Genomic DNA, 20,738 nt, shown 5'->3' on the forward strand with positions numbered 1-20,738 from the left:
CCTCGAGCTCCCAGGCCTCTGGTAGAGGACCTGAGCTCGAAAGAGACACTGCACTGTCCCAATGGGCGTATATACAGCTGTATATATATATATATAACAGACCAAATACAGGTTTGCTGCATCAACATTCTAATTATCATCTTTAATTAAGGATGTAGTGTTGGATTGGTGCTGATTTCAATATACCGGGACGATATTTTTTACAACCTACGTTGGCTTCTATTCATCATGTCATGACCAACAAATGCACATATTTTACAGTACATCAAATGTGCCCTGAATTATCATAATGGCCAACTGATGCAGATGCAGAAGAAAAAGCTTTTAAAAATGTACATGTACATGCACTTGGAAAATAAGAAAATAGCATTTTCATGGTTTGCATTGACTTGGATTAGCAAAAAAGTCAGTTTGAGGCCTGTCCTTGTGTTTTATTTTAAATCTTTTCTCATAGATGTGCAGATAAACTTGTACTTGCTATTAGTTTAAGTGGCTGACCTTAATGTCAGTGTTGACTTTAGGGTACAATGCCAGTGTCTGGAAACAAAAAGCCACAGCAGGTAATTTTATGCGAACTTTCCCTTTAAGCGGCGAGGTCAGTGCGGACACAACTGAATAAATACTTCAGCTGACTGAAGGGCAAGCAAATGAAATATTAACAGACAAAAAGATTATGAGATAAAGATAAGATAAGATATACAGACAGTAAATGTGGAGTTTAAAGTTTCTCAGAATGGCTTGCGTGAAACAAAAGATTGATCGCGTGTCTTTAAACCCACCTGTGCTGACTATTGGCGGGGTCTGTGTAGTGTTTATACAGTAAATGCAAACTTCTGCTTCAACAATTCTAAAAATTGCATTCTTGCATATTTCCACACGTCAGTTAATGTATAGAGGCAACCATTTCATCATAAGGGCGCATTAGAGCAGCCAGATCTTGTGCTAACTAATTTTAAATGACAGCACTCTACTGTTTAAACATGGTATTTCCAAAGAGCAGCCGTCACTGATAAATCTATACACTCCAGATTAAAAAGAAAAATTGAGCTACAAAGAATCAAGACTTTCGAGACATCTTTTGTCCTGGCAGAGACCCGTTAATGCTTAACCACCGCTAAAATAGAGACTTTCTGCCTTCAATGCTTCACCCTGCAACAGTGTTTGCTCTGCCATCAATTAAGGATTTCTACATTTACACAGGGGACTAAAGAGAGCTCACTAAAATTACAAGCTACCAATTCCATAAAAGGGGATACAGACAGCAGGACAAGATGATGTGAGGAACCAAAAAAAAGACAAATGATGCCCAGAGTGTGAACATAAAGTAGAATAAGAAATGATTCGACACATCTCTCATGGACTCTTGCAGCTTCCCATTCATTTGAATGGGAAACTGTCTCCAAACGTTTTATTTTTATTGTGCTTGTAAAACATTTTGCAATTACGACTGCAGAGCAGCCTCTTAAAAACATTCCTGCTGAAAGAAACAATGCGCTCTTCTATTAACTGTCACCTGAAGATGCTTCAAAGCAATGAGTGGAAGATGATTGCAGCCTTTTAAACTTCTTGGCTCAAGGATTGAAAGGTGTGATAACTATTATCGCTGCCTCCAGTGGCAATCAAAAGAGGGGAAAAAAGGTTCATTGTATGCTTACATTTCTATGGTAACATGCCAGGCCAGAGAAATGTCATCAATTTTGGGCGGGAATAGAAGACTTATAGTGTCGCTACAGCCTACAAATCAATGCTCAAATTGGACCAGGTTTGAGTGCATGAGGAAAAAGTCCTGAGTCAGTTCTCACACTCTCCCAAAATGTATATCAGATACAGAAGCTGCCAATAGAGCTCCTCTCAGAGCAATATTGATTAGTTTTGCTAATTATTAATAAAAAATGACTTTCAAGGTGAGAGATTTCGTTGAGATTATAGCACTTTTCCTAGGTTTTGTAGGCTGGGTAATGGTTTTTGTGTCGCTAGAAGATCAATATTGGAAGGAATCCACCACAGACGGCAGCGTAATTACAACCTCCACAATCTACGGGAACCTCTGGATGTCATGTGCAAGTGATTCCACAGGAATCTACGACTGTCGGGATTTTCCCTCCCTTTTTGCTCTCCCAGGTAAGTAAAATCAGAAAAAGCAATTAACTTATTTTATGACTATGAATATAAGCATTGTAAAATCAGAGAACCTTTAAGAAACAGTTTCTCATTTGTATCTACAATTTTTAAAAAAGTTACAAAAGAAAAAAAAGCCACTTTTACGGTAGTTATTAATAACAGTTAACTTTGGCTTCTATTCAATTTTTTCACATTATCATTCAGGCTCTTTTTTCTGTGATGATTCTGTTTTCTGTAAAAGCTGAGTGTGCGTTTTTTTAATCTGCAGTGTAACACTGAGAGAATTACAGCTGTGTTGTGTATAATCTGACTGAACAGGGCAACTGCCTCTCTTTTTGTGACAGAAAATCACAAACTCAGACTGCTTTTGTCATTCAATGCTTTAATCTACAGTTGTTTGACAAAGAGTTGCAGCTGCAGTAATTGTCATAGTGTGACAAAGGTTTTGTATATTATGTTTGCTGAAATTTACAAGAGGAGTTCATTTCAAATGCAAGACAAATATTACATACAGAATATTTTTGATGCATTTTATTTTAGATGCAAAAAGGTTCATTGAAAGGTAATAGCTTTATAGCCCTTGTGTAACGGAGTAAATATGGATGCAGTTAAATCCTGCATAAAGGGGATTTATTTATTTTCCATTAATGTATTTGTCTTGTTTTCCTTTTTATAATTACGCACGTCTTTATTTCATTTGTTTTAATGTACATCTCGGGGTGTTGATGATTTGGAGTATTTTGTCCCTCCTGGCTCTCCGTCCTGCGGTTTTGCCCGAGTTTCTGGTTCCCCTCCCCCAGCACTTCGTTTGAACACGCTGAGAGGAGCAGCCATGATGCCGAGATGTGCTGATGTACTTTTTTTTGTATAAATCCAGTAAATGACAACAAAACCAGCCGTGTGTGGACCTGCAAATCTGTTACACAACACAACGCAGGGGCAGAGAGACGACCGTAACACTTGCAACCATTATTACATGGTTTTAAGATTTTAATTCTACTGAAATTTAAATTAAAATTGAATTTAAAAAAACCTGTTAAATGCAATGCATGTTGGACGTCTGCGCTGGTCATATTTAATAGTCATTGAGTCAAGATGTTCTTAATCTGTGTGACATTTTGCTCTTGTTGAGACAGTGAAATCTTGAAGAAAAATATTTAAAATAATTTTATTATTAATAAAATGTTCACATAGAGGTCATTGTCAGAAATCCATCAAGTCAAATAGTTCTTAGATCTTGTGTTTAGGCTCAAACCATTTGGAATGGAATAAGAGAATGTTGCATGTGGATCCAAATCCAGCTGTGGTACTTCATCACCATGACGATAAATGCCTGATGGCCAGCTGCATTTGTTAAACTAACAAAGACAAGTCTCTCGGCTTCAGTTGTGAGACGAGCAAACAGTTTTACCTGACGGGCAGGGACCCTGGTCACCTGTGGGTTGGTATGTGGTCTCCACCCTCGCCCCTCATCCTTCCCCTGTCCATGCCAGGACCTTTCCCCATCATCCCTCGGACACAGGATGAAGTTAGGAGCCATCAATAATCGTCTGACATCATTGACACAGGCTTCAAAGCAGATGTCAAAACGTGACAAATAGCTTGAAGTCAATAAACGTTAGTTCGTAGGTTGGAAGGTTGGACTTGCCCTTTAATTGTCGCTTCAGTTTGGTAAACATTTGGAGTCTTTGAAAGGGTTCAAAGTAGGTTAGGAAAACAGGATGAATCATAAGCAGCCTATTTAAAATTAATAATTAATGTTTTGTTTTCTGGAACGTCTTAGCACAGGCGTTGGTGCCGATTGGTGCGGCACACTGAAACGTTGGGGCCACCGAAACCACACATTTGAGCTTGCAGTCAACGTTTGTGTAGAACGTTTCTCTCTCTGGATAACGACTCGGGTTGGACAGAAGAAACAAGGAGATAATATGAATGCCATTGTGGAAGCTTTTGCCTCCTTCCTGGGATTTCTGGCCTGGCTGATGGTTGGGATTGCCCTTCCAAATCGAAACTGGAGGGTTTCTACGGTGGACGGTAACGTTATCACCACATCAACCATCTATGAAAATCTGTGGATGTCCTGCGCAACCGACTCTACGGGAGTTCACAACTGCCGGGATTTTCCATCTTTGCTAGCGTTGAGTGGTACGTGACAAAAAGATGCTGCCTTTGTGCTATTGATGACGATCTGGCTAGAATACTAATAAAGCGGCCTGAACTCTGTCTTAAATGTAAAAGGTGTCCCCTGCTTTATCTAAAAGTCAATCAGAAGTGGTCTACTGTGATGAATAATATAATATTAGATTATCAGAGTAAACCCAGACAACCAAAGTGTTTTAAGCACCTGTTCAGGTAGCAATAAATAGATAAATCTAATCATTTAAAAGCATTATAATAGACTGCAATAAACTACAATAGATAAAATGAAATACACGGGTGGATACCCGGCACAGCTCAGCCCTGAGGTCGAGGCTTCATCTCATCCAAGGCAGAAACATGGTTGAAGTTAACAGATTTAGGGCATGTTGGTGCTTTTTTTAAGGTGGGATCAGGATTCAAACCTTTGTGGTCCTCTTTGACTGGATGGGAAGTTTCAAACTGATGTTGCAGTTAAATTTACAACTATGGCTGTTGGAAGTGGCAGGAAGTTTGGATATAAGATCTTTGGTCCTGTTTTTTTATGTTTTGCTCTTTTTGCTCTTGTTGTACATTGTAAAAGCTTAGTGCTCTAACTGTGCCAGTTATATAAGGCCTGTTTCCGTCATACGATGCATTATCATAAATATTTTTATTTTTCCATCTTTACAAACAGGGTACATTCAAGCGTCCCGGGCGCTCATGATCGCTTCCATTGTCTTCGGGACTTTCGGGCTCGTGGCCACACTCTCAGGAATGCAGTGCTCAAAAATAGGAGGAGAAAACCACATCCTGAAGGGAAGGATTGCTGCGGTGGGAGGAGTGTTCTTTTTGCTGCAAGGTAAAGACTCGAAAGTGGATGTGTTCCAAAGCAAAGGGAAAATATTTGTTGAGAAGCAAATATTAAATATAAAATAATATAAAAAGCTGTTTTGTTCCCTGAACAATCTAAAAATTATTTACAGGTTATGCCAAAACTAAATCCTTGACTCACATGAATTCTGCAGATAAAGGCCCGGGGGCCATCTGCGGCCCGTTGGGCTATTTAATCCGGCCCGCCAAACTTGTCCAAATGATATAATTAAATTAAATGTTATTATAATTAAACCTCATTCTTTGACCTTTTCCCTGTAATTCTACCTGTAAAAGGCCAAATCCTTTCATGTAACGGCTTTTGCATGTCATTTATATTCACTCACACAAACACTCCATCCATCTGTTTCTGGCCCGGCCCCTCTGTCAAATTTTAGAACCCATTGTGCACTAAGGTAACGTTAGCGTGAAGACAATATCCCTGATGTGGATTGAATCGACCCCAAAGTGGTGGAACATACAAGCACTCAATTACAGAAAGGTCCTATCCCACAATGTTAAGATAAACCATGACTCAGTACCTGCATCCGGATCCAAAGATCTGCCCCCCTACACAAAACTTAATGAAAAGCTCTTTGACGTGAAGGATGGCATAATCTCCTTAAACCAGGGGTCCCCAAACTTTTTCCTGTGAGGGCCACATCACTTTTCCCTTCTCTGATGGAGGGCCGGGGCCAGTTTGTGCCTAAACATCTAGGGGCCGAATGTGGAGGCGGGCCGTAGTTTAGGCTTCATCTCACCATCACAACTACACACAGTGACACGAATCGAGCGTCACACACGCAATGCCTCTCACACCCAAACTCAGTCTCTCTCCAGCATTATCACGAAGTACAGAGGTGAAGAACGACTGGATCAATCAGCTGATCCAATACAGCTGCAGAGGACCAAACAACAAACCTCAAATTCTTGTAAAAAACCCGAATGCTGCACGCCCTGGTTTCGAACCCAGGATCTTCTAGCAGGGAGTCAAGTGCGCTATCCACTGCACCACCTAGAGGTTACCCTGTCGAGCGTTAGGATAAATAGACAGTAGCATTGTTGACTTTAGACCAGAGGCACTGGTTTTGAATCCAGTACGACGTCACCTGGTCGGAGACACGCCCACTCCACATAACACAAAAGGAAAAAGCACAACATAACAACACAACAACACGCTGTGGGCTGCGATACAACTTAATATTTGACAGGTACGACTTTAGTAATACCTCAAGTTTCCCCACCTGTACGGTGGCGTGGTCGGTAGGGTTGCCGACTCACAGCCGGAGGTACTGGGTTCGCAGGGCAGGCCCAGGTGTGCCCTGGGCCTGCCCTGTTGCCCCTGCTCCATCTCATTCCCGTAGTGGGGCCGTTTTGCCCCCCTCTACAGTGCTGCCAACCATGCCACCGTGGAGTTCAGGAAACCTGCCCTGTTATTACAAAGTAATTACTATGTAATAAGTTGATATTACAGAACATTAACTTTCTGGCCTTATGTGACCATCATTAAAAATAAAAGGGAGGCTACTCATGTTGTATGGAAAGGAAAATAAGTAAATTTTATTTTGGGTCTCTGGTATTGTTCAGGGGGCCAGGCCAAATGTGGAAATCCACCGCATCCACAAAGGACTGCATATATTATTTACCAGACGTACAACGATATAACTGTATAGCAGCAGTGATCACAAACAGGTAGTTTTCCATCATTTGACTGGCCTCATTAACCATCTGAGGCTTCACTAACCTCCAACATGGATGTTACTTCAAACTGTTCAAACCCTGAAAAGGCTTAAACTTTGTTCCTTCCAAGCTTGTCATTCTGTGTTTCCTGAAAAAGATCCATCTTGTCTAAAGTAAACAATGTTTTGTAGGGATTTGCACCTTAATTGCTATATCCTGGTACGCCGCCAACATTACACAGCAGTTCTTTGACCAGTTTTATCCCGGGACAAAGTGAGTATATCGCCAGCGCCAGTATTGAAATGAGTACAATTTCTGAACGGCACAGCGTGTCATGTTTGATTGCAGTAGATTCAATAATAACACATGGATGACTGTATGCTAAATGTTGTCGTTCCACAGATATGAGATTGGAGAGGGCTTGTACATCGGCTGGGCCTCATCTGTACTTGCCATTTGTGGCGGCTCATGCCTGTTGTTTAGTTGTAAAGTGAAGAACCCCAATGGAAAAATGTGAGTAGGCGTTCCCAAAAATACGCTTATGGCCTGAGTTTAATGGCACAGGCGCATAAAGCTCCTGATTGACATACGTCTTTTGCGTTTCAGACCGTATATATACCACCCGTCCTCCAGAGGACACGTGGTGTCAACGGTGGCGACATCGCAGACCAGCAACTACGGAAGAAATGCATATGTCTGAGAGGATTCAAAGGATTCAAGGAGGAACGCCGGTTAGATTGGAGTCTGCTTACTCAATTACTTTTTTGAAAATGAAATACATTTATTACTCTAAAGGCACATATGAGAAGTCAGCATCTGTTAAGAACCTTTATATATATACAAAACCAGCTTGAGGCATTTAAAGCTTTTCACCTTTTTCCAAAAGTGCTGGTAGAATAAATGTAATTGTAATCAGAACAAAGAGAATATATTTACTATGTTACCTCAGGTAAACTTACTAGGGATTGTATCATGAAAGGGGAATTCTCAGAAGGTAGGAGGGGTAAAGGTCACTGCTTTCTAGGACATGATTCCATAAATGATATTGCTGCATGGTCCGGGCGCACTGATGTAAAGCTGTTGTAAATACATTTCAGTTGGATTTTATACTCATATTACATTTAAACAGCTCCATCTTTCCTGGCATCAGAGTTGCACGTGAATTGATCATTGACAACAACCGCAGAGAGGATGAGTAACGCAGGGAGTGAAAGACGAACTGCAGAAATGGAACGTCTTGCTCGCTGCTTCAAATATATGACACAGTCGCTGGTATCCTTTTCTTTATTTTAACAACTGTAACAGGATGAAGATTGTAAAAGCAAATGAAAACATTATCAAGCATGACTGGGGAAAATAAAATCTATATAAGGCCGGTCATGCACATTTAACCGTCAAATCATTTTAACTTGCTCAACGTATCTGCCCAGTCTGTAAAGCCTGAAGTAAATCTGTTGTATAGAACTACAGTTTATCTGGATGCTCTCCTGTTTGACTTTAATTCAGCTATCCCCTCTGAACTGGATTACTTGAGCAATGTATAAACAATTCACATAGGTTTGGGGTTTTTTTTGTTCATCTTTGTGTGTCATTTTTGTATATTTTAACAGCCATGCAGTTTTTTGCGGGTGTGTTATGGATTTTGCTATGTCTTATTGTACATAAGTCATTTTCAGAGACTAATTATACCAAAACACAACCCTGAGATATGATTCAACAACTCGAACTGTAAAATGTGACTCATCATTTCCAATCATACGATACAGAATTAGAATTGTACCAATAAAGGAGTGTTTAGTTACAGAATTTGTGATGAAATTAGTGCCTCTCTGTCCATGTTTAAATAAAAGGAGAAAACCCCCCCAGATGAAATAGAAGTAGGGTTGAACCAATTTCAGTCGAGAGTATTTTGACACTTTCAATAAGAGGTTGAATGTTAATGTCAGAAAACAAAGCAGATTCATACAGAGGACAATAATTCCTTTGTACATTGTTTTGCTGCTTCATTTGCTAAATTATCCAGTTGTTTTGCATAAAAACTTATAGTGTGTCTGCCTTCACTCTCAGTGAGGTCCACAGCTCCTTTAGCAGCATAGAATTCACGAGCTGATTTATTCCAATCGAAAATGGTCAACTGCAGCTTCTGACACTGCTTCTTCTTCCCCTCCTGAGAAACACAAAAGTAATTTATTTGCAGCTGATCTCACTCAAAAAGCTTTGAAGTAAAACATTCTTACCTCAGCCACTTTGCTCAGTAAACCCTTGCCAATACCCTTTCCTGAAAAGGAAATCAGTACAAACACAGAAACAAATCATAATTCAAAATAATAAATAGTTAATTTCAAATAAATAGTTTATTTTCATGCCTATTTGAAAATAATATGACATTAATTTTACCTCTGAATTCTTGCATCACATACAGGTCTTCCAAACATATTGACCGTCCATTCCATGTACTGTAAGCACAGGCGTAAAGGGCGTACCCGACAGCTGTACGTCCTAAAACCCAAAGTAAAACAGGAGACAAGCAGGAAGAACAGAAAATAAAAATTATGTTCAATTTGGATAAATAAGTAAGCAGAATCCCTCTTTATGTGTGTTAGATTCAAACCTGTCTAACCAGAGACACCAGAATAAATAAACAAATAAAGAAACTACAAAGGAAAAGGCCTCCAGCATCACTTTACCTTCTTTAGACTTGTGTTCCTCAGGTACTTCAGCAACGAGGCATTCAAAGAAGGGATTCTGTCCAAAACCGTCTCGCTCCAGGTCTATTAAATGAAACAGGACAGATAACCGGTCTTCCTACAAACATCTAATCATTCCATAAATGGTAAATAAACACGGACCCGGACCCGGACAGGTGTTTGAAAAAGAGGGAGATAAATGTTTTTCATGGTAACAGGTCTATTCATACCGGTACATAAGAAATGACAGGCAGGAGACGATTCTGACAGCAGAGAACATGCAGCAGAAAAACACTTGTAAACGTTAGCGTCAATAATGGTGGAGATCCCATTTTAAAATAAAACTTGTCTGTGATAGTAGTAAGGTCATTTTCAGCTGGGGTTATAAGCTTATACCTGATGGACAAATTCATTGGAATTCAACACTATTTTAGATATTATTCCTGTCAAAAAACTGTATTTTATTGCAAAAACACAGATTGTAAAGTGCGCACTTACCTTCGTGAGAGGTCATCACGTGGTCGGGCATTTTTTCACAAAGAGCCAATTCCTAATATTTAGAAAGTCAGTGAATATATGGAGACAGTTATTTGGCAAATAAAATAAATGACCTGCATTAGTTCATTGCGGCATGTTGTGATGAATTAATGTGGATTATTTATTTTTCTTGGACAAATAAAATAAATGACATGCATTAACTTATCTCAACATTACGAAAAAGTCAGGTCTATTGTTATTATTTTTTCAAGCTACTATATAGTTAATACTCACCATTATCATTCTGTGTATTTCTTTGCAGTCCTCTTTAGTAGCAGCCCTTATTTTGAAATTCATGTTTGCAGTAACAATCGTCCTCCTTGTCCTCCTCCTATATTAAGATATCTTAATAATACCAAAGATATCTTTGCTCATCCTTCTCCTTCTTTAGGGTTTGTTTGTTTGTCGTTTGTTAGCCGTTAACCAGTTTTTTAAGAGTATTAGCGCCACCTATTGGATGGTGAAACATTAGGAAAAGGCAACAACCTTGTTATTGCTGGAACTTCAACATACCGGTAATATTGGTCGAAGTACTTAATTCCACTTAATTGAGTAAAAATACAAATACTACCCCAATAAAAGTAAAAGTTGCCAAATCAAAAATGTACAAGTAAAATTAAAGAAGTATTTGCTGTAGAAAAAAGTCTTTTTGTTCCAGGTACTGTGAAGTATGAATAATAATTTTGCAACTTCAAAAAAAACCAAACATACAAATATAACGATACTTCTGAAGATAATGTATTTTAGACTATTCCTGTTTGGTTCACTCTGGTTTCACTAATCCGGACATAAATGAAGAAAGATTAAGAAAGTTTTATGCTTCTGTACTTTATAAAGGCTTTGAGAGCTTCGCCGGTGTATGGAGAGGGATTGTGAACCAGGTAGATGTAAATGTCCACAAATGTTAACTCTGGCAGGTTTTTGGCAGACTGGAGTGGAGTCAGCGATTGATTAGCAAGTAGGTACGGATCTAAACCTAAAGCGTCAACCTTTTGTAGATATCGTTGCTTTTAAGGAGTGTTTAGTTACAGAACTTGTTGTGATGACATGTCTTTTCAACATTTTGTGATGAAATTAGTGCCTCCCTGTCCATGTTTAAATAAAGGATAATGATAATAAAATAAAATAAAAACATATCAAATAGAAGTAGGGTTGAACCAGTTACACTTACAGTAGAGTGTTTTTACACTTTGTTGAATATTTTTGGCAGAAAACAAAGCAACTCATTGTTTGGCAAATATTTAATCTTTTGGTGCTTGATTTGCTAAGTTAGCCAGGCTTTGTCCATGGAAACGTAAGAAATGCCAGCCTTCAGTCTCGGTGAGGTCCACAGCTCCTTTAGCAGCATAGAATTCAAGAGATGATTTGTTCCAATCTAAAACGGTCATGTTCAGCCTCTGACACCGCTTCTTCTGCCCCAGCTGAGGAAACAAAAGTCATTTCTTTTGGTAAACCACAGAAGGCAGCTGATCTCACACAAAAAAAAAGCTTTGAAATTAAACCTTCCTACCTCAGCCACTTTGCTCAGTAAACCCTTGCCAATACCATTTCCTGAAAAGGAAATGAGTACAAAAACACAAAACTGAAATTATTTTCACTTGGGGATGAAATGTTTTAAAAAAAAGTTTCAAATAATGGTATATTTTGGAGGCTTCTCTGAAGACAGCTTGACTGTAATTTTACCTCTGAATTCTTGCATCACATACAGGTCTTCCACGTGTATTACAGGCCCCTCCCATGTACTGTAAGTGTAGAAGTACAGGGAGTATCCAACGATTGTATGTCCTAAAGACAAGCAAGTGCAGAAGAAAAATTTAATTGAAGTGACATTTGAATGCGGGTGGTATGGTGGCGTAGTGGTTAGCGCTGTCGCCTCACAGCAAGAAGGTCCTGGATTCGAATCCTGTCTGTGTAGTTTGTGTGGACTTCCATCAATAAATTATAACAGAAAATATTATGCACTTGTCCACGCATGAAGTGACAGACTGGAAGTTAGATCTGCCGGCTTCTTCTTTCAACGTTAGCAGTAACTTTACGCAAAGGGAATAAATGAACAGCATCTGATTTTATGGCTACACATATCTGAGCAGCAGAATCCCTCTTTATATGTGTGTTAGATCCTGACAGGTTCAAACCTCTCTGGCCAGAGACACCACAAAGGAAAAGGCCTCCAGCATCACTTTACCTTCCTTAGACTTGTGTTCCTCAGGTACTTCAGCGACGAGGCATTCAAAGAAGGGATTCTGTCCAAAACCGTCTCGCTCCAAATCTAATAAATGAAACAGGACAGATAACCGGTCTTCATACAAACATTTCATCCTTCCATTCATCCAATAAAGTTTTTTTTTATGGTATCAGGTCTATTATTGAGGACATAGACACTTAAGAAATAAAACATGTGGTAAAGATGTTCTATCATTCCAGCTGTGAATCACGTCCTTCTACTTTACAAACAAGAATAACTGAATTATTTACTCCTTTCTTACCTCCTGAAACTTGTCCTGCAAATATTTTTTATTTTTTCTATTTACTGGTGTGTTGGATTTCCGTACGAAATACACCAACACCCCATCTTTTGCTGCAAGGCATTAAGAGATGAACACACTCAAATATTAATGGATAAGAACTGAGATGACAAAGTGTTGCCCCAAACACTGGGGTCTGGGAGTAGAGCTACACTATATCATGTGATTGTGACATTTTATTTTCCAGATACAAAAAAAAAACATTTTCATGAGATGACTTTGGGAATTCTTTTTATTTAATCAGTTTGGAACTTTTACGGTGTCAGATCTTACAGATATAAATGAAGTGGGCTGTTAGTTGCATCTCGTAATTATAAAATAATAACCCCGGCCAAACCAAACAAAGCAATAAAGCAATTTCAAAAAACAGAAGCACTACAAAAGACCATTTACCTTTCCACACAGGAAAAACTACATTACTCATCCTGCGCTTGCGTACATTAAAATGTCCTTGATGAATTTATTTATTGTACAGCAAATACAAAGACCAATTTTAACTGCTGTGCAAAAGACCAGTGGGGAGATTAAAATGCAAACCCTTTGACCAATCGATCAAGGCCCAGCAGGAACGTCCCACTGTCACATATTTACCAATGTGCAGCAAAGTCTAGTCTTATTCAATAAATGATTCAACATTACTGAACCCACCTCTGCTCCCGTTAAGAAAACTAACACTTCTGTTAATATTTACACTGGTATGAAGTTTGAGTTTATTTAAACAGGGACAATACATATTCATGAACGTTTACACGTAAATATGTGAGATTATAGCCAATGGCTACTTTCCATCTTTATTGTATTGCTTTTTCTAATAAGCAAACCATTTAGCAGACAGAGATCATGCATCAGTAGAAACGCTCTTGGGTAAATGTTAGCCTTAATAAAGGAAATGATTCCATCAATCTGATCAAATAAAACTTGTCTGTGATGTTAGTAATGCCATTTTTTACCTGGAGTTATATTAGACTATATCCGTTAAACAAACACATTAGAAATTAAAGCTATTTTAAGATGTAAAGTACATATTTGCTTCACTCGCTCGCAGCGGTTCCCAGTTTAATAGTGAAATGTAGACGCATGCAAGTTATATAAGCCTTCAATTCGGATTTCTTTACTTTTTTTCATTATTATTATTATTATTATTATTGCAACGTCCGCACTTACCTTCATGAGAGATTTTCACTTGATCGGGCATTTTTTCAAAAACAGCCAATTCCTGAGATTTATAAAGTCACGTTATTAACAAATAAAGTCAATGCCATGTAATAACTAATCACAAGTCAGGCCCATTATTATGATGATGATTTATCAGGATACAACATAGTGAACACTGACCATTATCATTCTCTGCATTTCTTTGCAGTCCTCTTTCGTACCAGCCCGTATTCTGACATCCATGTTTGCAGCAACAAGCACTCTTCTTCTGCTCCTGCTCCTCCGTCTTCTTTTCCTTGGCTTTTTCTTCTTCTTTGCGGGTGGTCTCGTTTGGGTTCAGTTAACAGTTGGCAACCAGGTTTTAAGAGCATTACCGCCACCTTCTGGTTATTGTTAGAAGTTTGTAGCATCCAGTCGAATTAGAAAGGCCAGGACTGCTGGTTAAATGGTTTTATTGAAGCTGTCCGTGCCACGGAAACATAAACTACAATTACCGTCTTTCAACCGTTACCGTTCATAGCTCAAACATAAAATACATTTCTTGCACAGGTACAGTTACCTTGTTCCTCAACTGACTGATGGTAAGCCATTTAATAATTTGTCCGTGGTCTTTTCTCTTTTGTCGTTAACCGTTCACTCGCTTTTATTTAAGTCTTTTTCTGTCTGTCAAGCGCGTTGCCTTACTTTCGGTTACAAGGCCGTTACCAAAATAAAAACATACACTTACAATATAATTACTATTTATCTAAATAACGTGAACCTTGCTTACCTACCGTTACAACGTTCTCATCAGTTTTTTGGGATTTGTGTCAAGAGGTAATATTTTTCCCAAATTAATTTGCTTTCCTAATTCAGTTCATCTTGAGAATGTTAAGAAATATTTCATAGTTCAGATCTTCGTGATATTTTTTCATTGAAGTTTTTGTTATTTACAGATGTGTATTTTGGGTACAGGATATGTTTTTGTGTTTGACACACCAAAGGAATCATTGAGACACAACATTTCATTTCCCTTAATTTATTAATTTAAATTTTTCACATACCAGAAAATATTTATCCATCTTACAGGAATGGAGACAGAGAGGCAGGTGTGCTCATTGCAGAAGGGAAATAACATCCTTTCCTGGGCACTAAGCAGCGATTACACCACCCTCTCATCCAACCACCGACACGCCACCATAATTCCTTTGTACATTGTTAATCTTTTGGTGCTTCATTTGCTAAATTATCCAGGTTTTGTCCATGAAAACTTATAACGTGTCTGCCTTCACTCTCAGTGATGTCCACAGCTCCATTAGCAGCATAGAATTCACGAGCTGATTTATTCCAATCTAAAACAGTCAACTGCAGCTTCTGACACTGCTTCTTCTTCCCCTCCTGAGAAACACAAAAGTAATTTATTTGCAGCTGATCTCACGCAAAAAGCTTTGAAGTAAAACCTTCTTACCTCAGCCACTTTGCGCAGTAAACCCTTGCCAATACCCTTTCCTGAAAAGGAAATCAGTACAAACACAGAAACAAATCATAATTCAAAATAATAAATAGTTCATTTCAAATAAATAGTTTATTTTCATGCTTATTTGAAAATAATATGACATTTATTTTACCTCTGAATTCTTGCATCACATACAGGTCTTCCAAACATATTGACCGTCCATTCCATGTACTGTAAGCACAGGCGTAAAGGGCGTACCCGACAGCTGTACGTCCTAAAACCAAAAGTAAAAGACAGAACGAGACAAGCAAGAAGAACAGCAGAAAATAAAAATTTGGAATAAGTAAGAAGCGGAATCCCTCTTCACATGTGTGTTAGATTCAAATCTGTCTAATCAATCAGAGACACCAGAATAAATAAACAAATAAAGAAACCACAAAGAAAAAGGCCTCCAGCATCACTTTACCTTCCTTAGACTTGTGTTCCTCAGGTACTTCAGCGACGAGGCATTCAAAGAAGGGATTCTGTCCAAAACCGTCTCGCTCCAGATCTAATAAATGAAACAGGACAGATAACCGGTCTTCCTACAGACATTTCATCCTTCTACCCTAACCCTAACCACGGTAGCAACGAACGCATAATCGGTATTTTATGTTGTTGCTTTTTCAACATGCACATTGAAAGTGACACAAATGTTTCCATGTGTAAAGCAGGAGGTGTGATCAATACGGAAACCCTTTGATCGGTTTGATAATGGCCCAGCATGAACTGCCCACGACTGCAAACCGGTATTAGAGAAATGCTGATCAGGGCGCTGCTCCTCTGTTATAAATAGGAATGCAAATAAGATCAAGGACATACTGAACCTGCTTCAGACGGTTAATACTCTGTTAATATTTACACAAGTATGGTATAAAGTATTTTATTATTCAACAACTGAAACAACAGTTCAATGTTCACTGACAGCAGAGCTCCGGTGCAGCAGTAGAATTAAATGTTAACATTAATAATGTTGCCGATCCCATTTATTTCTATATAAAACGTGTCTGTGATGTTGTTGATGACAGTTCTGTCTTTGCTGGATAGAAACACGAGAAAACGAAGCTAATTTATGAACGTATTCCTGATAGGAAACATTTATTTTAGCTCTCCATTCAATCTAAAATGTGGAGACACAGATTGAAAATGCATTTCTGTTAAATCCACTCTCAGTTGTTCGATCAATAATTGCAGTTTACCTTCCTGAGTGATCTTCACTTTATCGGGCACTTTTTCATAAACGGACAATTCCTGAGATTTAGAAAATCGGTGAAAACATTTAGACAAACATTTGACAAAGTTAAATGAGCATCATTAATTCATCACAACATTCCATCAAGGTAAAAACCCATCATCATGAAGCAGAGCATGACTTTTCATGGCTTCAAACACTCACCACTATCATTCTGTATATTTCTTTGCAGTCCTCTTTAACAGCAGCCCTTATTTTGTAATTCATGTTTGAGAACAAGAACAAGAACGACGTTAGAATCCTTCGCAGTGAAACTGAAGACAGTCCCGATGCGTTCTCCGCCCTTTTCTGCCTCCGAGTGGCTTTAGTTTGTCGGGAGAGAACGTTTCTGATACAGACGAAAAATAATGACTTCCGCATTAGAACGTCTCATGTGACAAACGCGGACCAATCACAAGGCTTACAAACTATTTAGTCTGATGTAGGCTATACTTGAATATCTCCATTTTATTTCAATATGTGTAATATTAGGTTTGAATTTTACTGCAAACAAATGTGTAAAAAAAAATATATAAATATATGAAAATGATTTTGGTGTCGGAAACATGTCTCTCATACATATAGTTAATATTAACTTGTTAAAATGCGCTAATGCCAATGGTGTAATTATTTGTGGAATAATAATAATAGTGAGTGTACGTTAACAGTTAATAAACAAGTACTAATATTAAATAGCATTCATTTACACCGATGGGCAATTTAGTGTGACCAATTCAACTACCGGTAATTGCATGGTGGTGGGAAGAAGCCGGAGAACCCGGAGAGAACCCACACAGGCACCGGGAGAACATGCAGAACTTTCAAACCTGTGACCTTCTTGCTGTGAGGCAACAGTGCTAACCACTGTGCCACCGTGCCACCCACACCTTAAGTAGTGTCGTAACAATTTTCTAGTCTTAGTTTAACTCTGCAGAAAAACATCACATGCACATGAAAACTGTGATTATTGATGTAAGGAGCATGTGACACTTTAATAACGTACTTGTTTTCTTCTTATTCTCCCACGCCGTGGTAGACATGGAACCAACTTCTCCAACAGCTCCAGGACCTCAAGGCCAAATATGATGGGGTCACGTTGGCCATGGCCAACCTGGTGAAGAACCAGGCAGAGGTGCAGCTGGAGATCAATAACAAAGATGAGCAGATTGCTGATCTCCAGCTGAGCCTCAACTCCCAGACCAAAAAGTGTGAGGAGATCCTGCAGGAAAGGAAGGAGGAAGTCTCCAAGCTGGTGGAAGCCGCTGAGCGCCAGCAGCAGGAGGCTTCCGAACTGGAGGAGCACTTTAAAGACATGCTCGCCAAGAAGGAGGAGGCCTTTGCGAGGGAGCTGGCCAAACAGAGGGAGCAATTTGAACAAGAGCTCGCTAACATGAGGGAGGAGGCACAGACAGGAGGAGCTCCAGTGCCTCAAACAAGACGACGCCCAGCCACAGGTGAGCTGCTCACATTTCAGTTTCACTTCACAAGATTTAAGATTAGCCTTTATTGTCATTATGTTACACCTTTTTACACTGCAAACACACAACGGAATTCTGTTTACACCCTAGTTAGTACAAGGGCCCGACCCGTGGGAACATATCCAAGTGGCCAGGGTTGCATTTGAAAAAATCGGATGTGTTGTTCAGACCGTCGGAACGGGGCAAAAATAATTATTTGGATTTGGGTTACTTCAGCCTGCTGTTTGAACACGTAGCCTTTGTTTGTGATGTTTATGGTTGTAAATAAAAAAATCAAAACCAAACGACAGAAGCACTGTATTTTTAACTGATTTTTTAATATACGTAAAATGGTTTTTAAATGTTAAAATTGTATATTTGTTTTCTTCCTGACCCCATTCTGGATCAGATCCAGATTAAATTCAGTGGTGAGATAGAATAAACTTGTAATTGTGACATAGACAGACAGGCATGCTGAAATAAAGGATTCAAAAACCTGGAGAAATAGAAGTAGGGGTGGACCAAGCAGTGAAGATTCAAAGTGAAGGTTGAATGTTAATGTCAGAAAACAAAGAAGCTGCATTTTGACAGAGGACAATAATTCGTTTGTACATTTTTAATCTTTTGCTGCTTCATTTGCTAAATTATCCAGGTTTTGTCCATGAAAACTTATAACGTGTCTGCCTTCACTCTCAGTGAGGTCCACAGCTCCTTTAGCAGCGTAGAATTCACGAGCTGATTTATTCCAATCTAAAACGGTAAACTGCATCCTCTGACACTGCTTCTTCTTCCCCTCCTGAGAACACAAGAGTAATTTATTTGCAGCTGATCTCACTCAAAAAGCTTTGAAGTAAAACATTCTTACCTCAGCCACTTTGCGCAGTAAACCCTTGCCAATACCCTTTCCTGAAAAGGAAATCAGTACAAACACAGAAACAAATCATAATTCAAATAATAAGCAGTTAATCTCAAATAAATAGTTTATTTTCATGCTTATTTGAAAATAACTTGACATTTATTTTACCTCTGAATTCTTGCATCACATACAGGTCTTCCAAATCTATTGACCGTCCATTCCATGTACTATAAGCCCAGGCGTAAAGGGCGTACCCGACAGCTGTACGTCCTAAAACCAAAAGTAAAAGACAGAACGAGACAAGCAAGAAGAACAGCAGAAAATCAATTTGGATAAATAAGTAAGAAGCAGAATCCCTCTTTATGTGTGTTAGATTCAAATCTGTCTAATCAATCAGAGACACCAGAATAAATAAACAAATAAAGAAACCACAAAGGAAAAGGCCTCCAGCATCACTTTACCTTCCTTAGACTTGTGTTCCTCAGGTACTTCAGCGACGAGGCATTCAAAGAAGGGATTCTGTCCAAAACCGTCTCGCTCCAAGTCTAATAAATGAAACAGGACAGATAACCGGTCTTCATACAAACATTTAATCATTCCATAAATTGTAAATAAACACGGACCCGGATCCGGACAAGTGTTTGAAAGAGAGGGAGATAAATGTTTTTCATGGTAACAGGTCTATTCTTGTGGGACATGGATACATAAGAAACAAGAGACAATCAGAGATTGCAGACCCTCGCCTCCAATAGACTATTGGATCTTGTAAGACAGTAAACAGGGCTTCCAGATCAGAGGAGCCAAACCTGCTCTAGCTTGCTGCTCCGGAACGGGACAAGATACAAATACAATTGTAACATATAGGAAACTAGAATGAACTATGAGTGTGCACACCAAATTAGAAGTCTCTAGCTCCAAAATTGAGGTCAGGATGGACTCCTGAAAAATGCCGATTTTAGAACGAAAATTAGCCCTCAGATCCGGATTGTGATCCGGATCCGGCCGAAATTAGTCATGGTCATAGACCTTTAAGGAGTACTTATGTGTGATTTTTTTTTTTTTCAGATCCAAACCGCCATGCGTTTTGAAGAAATTAAGAAAAATGTCAAAAAGTGCCCGATCTCGCAATGCTAAAGAATCCTTTCAAAAATTCGAGAATCTGGATCCAGATCCGGATCCGGATCAACGCCATTCTCGGGGTGGACCGAGCCACGGACAGTACCTTGCTTGTGTAAAAATTTCAAGTCGATTGGGTTACTAGTTTTTGAGTTATGCGCGTGGAAAGACAGACAAACAGACCCAATTGCAATACTCTCGCCTCCCCTTCGGCGAGGGTAACGACAGGCATGAGACGGTTCTGACAGCAGAGATCATGCAGCAGCAGATCCGGATTCTTATTTGCGTTGATTCGCATGTTAGATTTGGCCATTTGTTACGCCGGATGTCATTCCTGCAGAGACGCAACTCCAGTCTGCGTTTATCCGGACTCGGGTCCGGCACAAGGGAGACATAGGCAATGCTCCGCTACGTTAGCTCCCGCTAACCGCACCGCGCCCGAGGCTGCATTTAACGTTACTGGTGGCAGAGATCAATGGTTTAACGTTTACTCCATAGTGATTGTAGAGATTGTAACGTGCGCACTTACCTTCGTGAGAGATCGTCACTTGGTCGAGCATTTTCTCATAAATAGCCAATTCCTAATACAGTATTTAGAAACAGTTATAACGGACAGAGGTTATAACAGACAATTTGGCAAATAAAATGAATGACATGCATTAATTTATCTCAACATTACGCTACTATATAAACACTCGCCATTATCATTCTGTGTATTTCTTTGCAGTCCTCTTTAGTAGCAGCCCTTATTTTGAAATTCATGTTTGCATTAACAATCGTCCTCCTTCTTCTTCGGGTTTTATTTGTCTTTCGTTAGCCGCTAACAACTAGTTTTTAAGAGCGTTAGCGCCACCTACTGGATGGTGAAACATTCGGAAGAGGCAGCCACCTTGTTATTGTTGGAACTTCCA

At 39.2% G+C, this 20,738-nt stretch overlaps 5 protein-coding genes across 5 annotated transcripts; 1 reads left to right on the plus strand and 4 right to left on the minus strand.

The window, feature by feature from the left end:
- The first annotated feature begins 4,049 nt into the window (after positions 1 to 4,049).
- LOC137900525 (claudin-15-like) lies at positions 4,050 to 7,489 on the plus strand. The gene is made up of 5 exons (XM_068744624.1): positions 4,050 to 4,266; positions 4,934 to 5,098; positions 6,981 to 7,062; positions 7,192 to 7,302; positions 7,396 to 7,489. The coding sequence occupies exons 1-5, from the start codon at positions 4,050 to 4,052 to the stop codon at positions 7,487 to 7,489; spliced, it is 669 nt and encodes a 222-aa protein (XP_068600725.1).
- Positions 7,490 to 8,749: 1,260 nt separating this feature from the next.
- LOC137900260 (thialysine N-epsilon-acetyltransferase-like) lies at positions 8,750 to 10,310 on the minus strand. The gene is made up of 6 exons (XM_068744323.1): positions 10,248 to 10,310; positions 9,975 to 10,026; positions 9,477 to 9,560; positions 9,187 to 9,288; positions 9,027 to 9,067; positions 8,750 to 8,956 (listed from the first exon to the last, which is right to left on the minus strand). Exons 1-6 carry the CDS (start codon positions 10,308 to 10,310, stop codon positions 8,750 to 8,752), a joined length of 549 nt encoding a protein of 182 aa, XP_068600424.1.
- A 926-nt stretch (positions 10,311 to 11,236) lies between these two features.
- LOC137899938 (thialysine N-epsilon-acetyltransferase-like) lies at positions 11,237 to 13,983 on the minus strand. The gene is made up of 6 exons (XM_068743969.1): positions 13,874 to 13,983; positions 13,703 to 13,754; positions 12,199 to 12,282; positions 11,697 to 11,798; positions 11,524 to 11,564; positions 11,237 to 11,434 (listed from the first exon to the last, which is right to left on the minus strand). The coding sequence occupies exons 1-6, from the start codon at positions 13,934 to 13,936 to the stop codon at positions 11,255 to 11,257; spliced, it is 522 nt and encodes a 173-aa protein (XP_068600070.1). The 5' UTR covers positions 13,937 to 13,983; the 3' UTR covers positions 11,237 to 11,254.
- Positions 13,984 to 14,706: 723 nt separating this feature from the next.
- Positions 14,707 to 16,803, minus strand: LOC137899937 (thialysine N-epsilon-acetyltransferase-like). Its single transcript, XM_068743968.1, has 6 exons — positions 16,564 to 16,803; positions 16,367 to 16,418; positions 15,595 to 15,678; positions 15,301 to 15,402; positions 15,141 to 15,181; positions 14,707 to 15,070 (listed from the first exon to the last, which is right to left on the minus strand). The coding sequence occupies exons 1-6, from the start codon at positions 16,777 to 16,779 to the stop codon at positions 14,891 to 14,893; spliced, it is 675 nt and encodes a 224-aa protein (XP_068600069.1). The 5' UTR covers positions 16,780 to 16,803; the 3' UTR covers positions 14,707 to 14,890.
- Positions 16,804 to 18,095: 1,292 nt separating this feature from the next.
- Positions 18,096 to 20,589, minus strand: LOC137899940 (thialysine N-epsilon-acetyltransferase-like). Its single transcript, XM_068743971.1, has 6 exons — positions 20,527 to 20,589; positions 20,357 to 20,408; positions 19,173 to 19,256; positions 18,880 to 18,981; positions 18,721 to 18,761; positions 18,096 to 18,651 (listed from the first exon to the last, which is right to left on the minus strand). Exons 1-6 carry the CDS (start codon positions 20,587 to 20,589, stop codon positions 18,472 to 18,474), a joined length of 522 nt encoding a protein of 173 aa, XP_068600072.1. The 3' UTR covers positions 18,096 to 18,471.
- Between the last annotated feature and the right edge of the window lie 149 nt (positions 20,590 to 20,738).

This window comes from Brachionichthys hirsutus, chromosome 10, assembly GCF_040956055.1.
Source record: "Brachionichthys hirsutus isolate HB-005 chromosome 10, CSIRO-AGI_Bhir_v1, whole genome shotgun sequence".
Lineage (NCBI taxonomy): Eukaryota > Metazoa > Chordata > Actinopteri > Lophiiformes > Brachionichthyidae > Brachionichthys > Brachionichthys hirsutus.